The 6,834-nt window shown below is 40.7% G+C and overlaps 1 protein-coding gene across 1 annotated transcript; it reads left to right on the forward strand.

The window, feature by feature from the left end:
• Window positions 1–1,543: 1,543 nt before the first annotated feature.
• LOC128110552 (mitochondrial outer membrane protein SLC25A46) lies at window positions 1,544–3,822 on the forward strand. Its single transcript, XM_052738226.1, has one exon. The coding sequence runs from the start codon at window positions 1,618–1,620 to the stop codon at window positions 2,872–2,874; it is 1,257 nt and encodes a 418-aa protein (XP_052594186.1). The 5' UTR covers window positions 1,544–1,617; the 3' UTR covers window positions 2,875–3,822.
• The last annotated feature ends 3,012 nt before the right edge of the window (window positions 3,823–6,834 follow it).

Below are 6,834 nucleotides of genomic sequence, written 5' to 3' on the forward strand. Positions count from 1 at the left end.
GCTGGATTAAGCCAGACATGGTAGCATATACCTTTAATGCCAGCACTTGAGAGGCTGAGGTAGGCAGATCTCTGTGAGTTCAAGTCCAACCAAGGCTATTATGTAATAAGACCCTGCTTCAAAAATAAATAAATAAATAGGTTGGATGAATATGCATATCCAACAACAGAGTGATAAATACTGAGGAAAGTATAAATTAAATACAAAACAATACTATAAGAATGTTCAAGGCTGATTATTTGAAACAGCAAAGATTACTTACTATCTACTAAAAAGGAAAAAAAAAACCACGGTAGCATCATACATAATAGGAAAATATTTAATTATTTTACCAGTGCTAGAGAAGAATATAAATCTATTATCTCTACTTCTAGTCAAGATCATCTTAAATTAAATCCACAGCTTCATAGAAAAATTTCTTCAAATATAATGGATTAAAAGCGTAGCATTTGTGCTGTGGGATGGTCTGTATGTCAAATGTGTTGCTGATTGGTCAATAAATAAATCACTGATTGGCCCGTGGCCAGGCAGGAAGTATAGGCGGGACAAGGAGGAGAAGAGAGCTGGGAAGTGGAAGGCTGAGTTAGGGAGACACTGCCAGCCGCCATGATGAGAAACAGCATGTAAAGATGCCGGTAAGCCATGAGCCATGTGGCAAGGTATAGATTAATGAAAATGGATTAATTTAATCTGTAAGAACAGTTAGCAAGAAGCCTGCCACGGCCATACAGTTTGTGAGCAATATAAGTCTCTGTGTTTACTTGGTCGGGTCTGAGCGGTTGTGGGACTGGCGGGTGAGAGAGATTTGTCCTGACTGTGGGACAGGCAGGAAAACTCAAGCTACACATTTGAAACACGTCACACTTTGTTGGTAAAGTATATAAGTATTCTGTTACACATGACATTGACCAGCCACTTAGCGGTATTTTCTAGAATTTGGGTAGCTTTGGGACACCCAAGATGGTCTGTTCATACGCTTGGTAAAGGTGGCTGAAAGGCTGGACTCAGCTGGAACTTTTCCAGAGTGTCCTTACCTGACTGAGCCATAAGGCTGGGACTTTTGTGTGTCTCAGAGTTTTATTTCATATGTGGTGTTCAGGAGTCTAGAGAGCAGTGAGAAAGCTGTCCTCGTTACACCATGTCCCAAACTGCCCTATCCATATTCTGTGGGCATAGCAAAAAATAGAGGCCACATATATGAAGGGAGGCAGAGAGAGGAGAAAATTTGTCTCCATTTTTAATCTATAGTAACCTTTAATTGTTGTATCCATGGAATGGAAAAAGTAAGTCTATTATTAATGAGATTTCACATATTTCTCCCTATAGAATACAAAACAAAGTGCATAAAATCCAACATAATTAAGAAAGGAATTCAGCTGGGTGTGGTGGTGCAGGCCTTTAATCCCAGCACTCAGCAGGCAGAGGCAGGCAGGTTTCTGAGTTTGAGGTCAGCCTGCTCTACAGAGCTAGTTCCAGGACAGCCAAGGATACACAGAGAAACTCTGTGTATACAACAAACAAACAAAAAAAGAATTCGGCGCGGCGACTGCGGCGGGGACGCGGTGGAGGCCTGGGCTCGGTGGGCCGGCCCCTCTCGTCCTCGTCCGCCCGTCCGAGATGCATCCGCGGCGCCCTGAAGGCTTCGATGGCCTGGGCTACCGGGGAGGCGTGCGGGACGATCCGGCTTTCGGCGGCCCCTTCCACGCGCGCGCCTTCGGCTCCGGGACCGACCTGGGCCATTGGGTGACGACTCCCCCGGACATCCCGGGCAGCCGCAATCTGCACTGGGGCGAAAAGAGCCCTTCGTACGGCGTGCCGTCCGCGCCCACGACGCTCGAGGGCCCCGCGGAGGAGCCCTTTCCCGGCGGCGGTGAGGGCCCGCGGCCCGGCCCGAGCAGCGAACAGTTGAATAGATTTGCTGGATTTGGTATTGGACTTGCAAGTCTCTTTACAGAGAATGTACTGGCCCATCCTTGCATTGTTTTACGCCGCCAATGTCAGGTTAATTACCATGCTCGGCATTACCATCTTACTCCATTTACAGTCATCAACATTATGTACAGCTTCAACAAAACTCAGGGACCAAGAGCCCTCTGGAAAGGAATGGGAAGTACATTTATTGTTCAGGGAGTCACACTTGGAGCAGAAGGCATAATTAGTGAATTCACACCTTTACCCAGGGAGGTTTCACACAAATGGAATCCTAAACTAATAGGTGAACACCTTCTCCTGAAATGCCTAACATACATGGTGGCCATGCCTTTTTATTCAGCAAGTCTGATTGAAACAGTACAGAGTGAGATAATCCGAGATAATACTGGCATCCTGGAATGTATTAGAGAAGGGATTGGCAGAGTGATAGGCCTGGGCGTGCCTCACAGCAAACGCCTCCTTCCACTCTTCTCCTTGATCTTCCCGACAGTGCTGCATGGAGTTCTTCATTACATCATCAGCTCCATCATCCAGAAGATTGTCCTCCTAATTCTGAAGAGAAAGACCTATAATAGCCACCTAGCTGAGAGTACTAGCCCCGTGCAGAGTATGTTGGATGCTTATTTTCCAGAACTTATTGCTAACTTTGCTGCCAGCCTTTGCTCTGACGTTATACTTTACCCATTGGAAACCGTTCTGCATCGCCTTCATATTCAAGGAACACGCACAATAATCGACAATACAGACCTTGGCTATGAAGTTCTTCCAATTAATACGCAGTATGAGGGAATGAGAGACTGTATAAATACCATTAAGCAGGAGGAAGGAATGTTTGGTTTTTATAAAGGGTTTGGTGCTGTTATAATACAGTATACACTGCATGCAGCCATCTTACAGATTACCAAAATTATTTACTCCACACTTCTTCAGAATAGCATTTGAGATTTAGGTTCTATCATTGGCTGATCCAGAAGATGTGGTCTAGGTAATTTGCTCTGAAATTGCAAGTAATAAAAGTAAAATGCTGGGTGGAGAGAAATAGGCTGGGAACTGAGACTGGTGGAAAAGCTCATGCTGATTGTACCGACTTCTCATTTTTCTTAAGGTATAAATATATAAATATATAGCTATATAAATAATACTGGATCAAAACCTTTCCAAAATTGAAAACTCAGTAAAAGTAATACTTTAAATTTAAAATGTAAAATTACATTTTGGTATAGTACTCAGGCTGAAGTAAAATTGATCCTGGGTAGAAGCAAAAATGTATCAAGTATAAAATGAAATTGCAATGACTTGAATCTATTTTATTGACCTTAACATTTGTTATATGTTTGTCTAACCTGGATTCAGGTCAGTGTGTTAATTCTTAATGCAATGTATAGTATCAGGAGTTTTTACCTTTAAGCAAATAGATTACATCATCATTGGAAAAAACTAATGATTAGATTTGGCAGCCTGTAAGCAGGGGTTGAAGGGTTTTTAATTGTATGTAGCCCTTTTATTTGCTGTATATATTTATTATGTGGATCCATTTGTGTATGTACATGTAACTTGGGATTTTCTTCATCCCTGCAAGTTCTCATAGGCCAGCTTATTGCACCAAGTGAAGGTAGACACCTTCTGCTTGAACATCAAGAGTAAGACATCAAAACGCCAGGAAATAGTTTTCTTGTCTGCATCACACCCAGCATTTCAGTGCCAGAAACCTGAAATTTTCCATATGCTTGTGACGCTTGGATCATCAGATGATTTTAGAGCCACTTTTAAAGATACCTTACAATCATGGCAGCCATTGCCATTCCCACATTTACCAGAAGGAGCCTCACTTGTGTTTCATTTGTAAAAGAACTTACGTTAGAGGGGACAAAATTAAAGTTCACTTGGGAATTTGTGCTTCTTGCTCACCATAAATAATGACTGCAATGTTTCTTTCTGTGTGTGTGTGTGTGTGTGTGTGTGTGTGTGTGTGTGTGTATGTGTGTGTGTGTGTAAAGTTTTATTCTACAAATGAGCTGCCCTGAAGATAAAAATGAGACATCCTTTTTACTTTTTATTTAAAGTTGCTTGGATAAGTACTGAAGAAAAATACAAACCTCATAGGAAATTTGCCCTTACGTTTTATGGAGAGGGAGAGTCAATATATTCCAACAAATGAAACTTGTTAATCAGTTTAATTAAACAAAGTTAATGTGTTCTATGATGGATTAGACTTTGTAATAAAGTGATATATATAGTTCACTGATCAAAAAAAAAAAAAAAAAAAAAAAAAAAAAAAGAATTCATCAATGCTTTATGAGAAGGATGACATATCCATAGCATTTCTATATTTATATAGAATTTATAAGCATAAAAATAAAACATTGTACGTAATTTCTAAAAACTTTAAAATAAAATGGTTTAAATAGTTGATAGCAAATCAAACAGAATACATGTTAAAATTCTATACTACATATTACAAATTATTATTATTATTAATTATTATTGTTATTGAGACAGGGTACACTGTGTAGCCCATGCTGGCCTCCAACTTTCTACATAGCCAAGGATGACCTTGAACTCCTGTTCTTCCTGCCTCCTTTTCTGAAGTGTTAAGATTACAGATGTGAACCACCACAGCTGTCTTAAGTACTGTAAAATGTCGTCACTAAGGGAGAACAAGGACTCTCTAAATGAATGAAAGCACACACCATGGTGAAGAATTGAAAGACGGAATAGTATAAGTACATCAGTCTGTAACTGTTGCCCCTCTGATCACTATCCCAGCATGTGTGTGTATCTGTCTGTATGTGTGTCGTGTAAAAAATCTGATTCTAAAATGCATACAAAATATAAAGGGTTAAAAATATTCAGTGCAATTTTGAAGACACCCATAAGTTGAGGACACAAACTGCCAGATTTAATAATGGCTAATGGATTGGTGTTGGTGCAAGGGTAGACAATGAACCAGTGGGACAAATTAGAATTCAGAAACAGATCAGAAGACACAGTGACACCTGACGGCTGACAGAGCTGACACTGCAGAGCAGTGGGAAAGGATAACAATTATTTCTTTTTCAATAGATGGTGCAGGGTCAATTGGATATCCATTTGGAAACAAATAAATGGTGAACCTTTTGTCTCACACCATCTACAAAATTCAATTCTAGTCGAATTGTAGATCTAGATGTGAAAGGTAAAAAAATTAAAGCTTTTAGAAGAAAACTTAGGAGCATATGTCATGACCTTGGAATAGGCAAAGATTTTGTAAAAGGGTACAAGATACCACGAAACATAAAAGAAATAAAAGATAAATTAGATTACATTGAAATTAAGAACCATATTCATCAAAAGACTCCATTTACAAGAAGGGAGAGACAAGTCATTGAGTAAGAAAAATCATTTACACTCATTTCAGACAAAAAATTCACATGCATAACATACCGTAGTGTGTGCAAGGACAATTAAAAGTGAACAAGTCACTGCTGGCACACACCTGCAGGAAAGACGTGAATTTGAGGCCAGCCTGAGACCTTGACTATAAAAGAAAAAAAGAAAGGGAACAAGCCACTTTTAAAAATGGATGCGACTGAATGACACCAAGCCAAAGGTGACCTGTGGCCAGGGGGAAGTGGGGAACTGCATGCGTGTTGTGGTAGATGCCACCACACACCCTCTAGGATGGCTGCACTTGTAATACAGGCAATGTATATGCAGGTGACACGTAGAGCAATCGCATCCACCTCTGGAGGAAGTATGAACGGACTTTGTCACCCTGCACACCCTGGCAGTGTCAACTAAGCTTCATACATCCATTTGTATAAGAGTATAACTAAGCCCTTGTCTTTCTGCTGTATTGGACAAGCACACCCACCAGCATGCACTGAAAAGAACACTCTGAAATACACTGACTGCAGGTTCACCTGTGTAGTTCCTCAACAGAAACAAGGCCTTGACTATTTCCTATGATGCTGGCCGAGCTTGAAAAAACAAATTCATTTCTGCTATCTAAAGACAGTCTGTCCTTGGCTGATGGGATGCGTGTGAGGAAGCTGCCCTTTTCCCACTATAAGTAGATGAATTAATTAATGAAACCTTGACAATCTGTGTCTTAGTGTTTCTATTGCTTCTATGAAACACCATGACCAAAATCAAGTTGGGGAGGAAAGGGTTTATTTGGTTTACATACCTTAGTCCATCATTCAAGGAAGTCAGCAGAACATGAACTCAAACAGGGTAGGCGCCTGGAGGCAGGAGCTGATGTAGAGGCCATGAAGAAATGCTGCTTACTGGCTTGTTCCCTATGGCTTTCTCAGCCTGCTTTCTTATAGAACCCAGGAACAACAGCCCAGAGGACCAACAGCCCAGGGATGGCTCCATTCACAGTGGGCTGGGCCCTTCCCAACTAATCACTAATTAAGGAAGTGCCCTATAGGCTTGTCTACAGCCTATTTATGGAGGCATCTTCTCAAGTGAGACTCCTCTCTGATGACCCTAGTCTATGTTAAGTTGGTATAAAACTAGCCAGCACAATCTGGAAGGGTTTTGTTTTAATCTTCAAGTAAGTTGCTTGTCTTTTTGTTTTATGTTTTTGCTTCTAAAATCTAAGTCTTCCAGACCACTTTGCAAATAAACTTACTTTATCATGTCTGCAAGACTTCTTTTGACAAGTTTTAAAATGGAATTATGCCCATAGTTATGCATACAGCACAATGAATACATATGTTTAACAGACATGCACAAGACTGTTCACTGGAGATCAGGAGTGTATGTGTCATGCAGAGAGTGCATAAAGCTCAATACATACGTGAATATGGTAGTCTGCTGATTCAGTGCAATCCTCTACCACGTAAACACAAGCTTCCCAGTGGCTCCTTAGAACCCATCCAACTGGTAGTAAGTATAAGTCAGTCTGGTTCATGA

Source organism: Peromyscus californicus, unplaced genomic scaffold (genome assembly GCF_007827085.1).
Source record: "Peromyscus californicus insignis strain IS unplaced genomic scaffold, ASM782708v3 Scaffold_15__1_contigs__length_86483966, whole genome shotgun sequence".
Classification (NCBI taxonomy): Eukaryota; Metazoa; Chordata; class Mammalia; order Rodentia; family Cricetidae; genus Peromyscus; species Peromyscus californicus.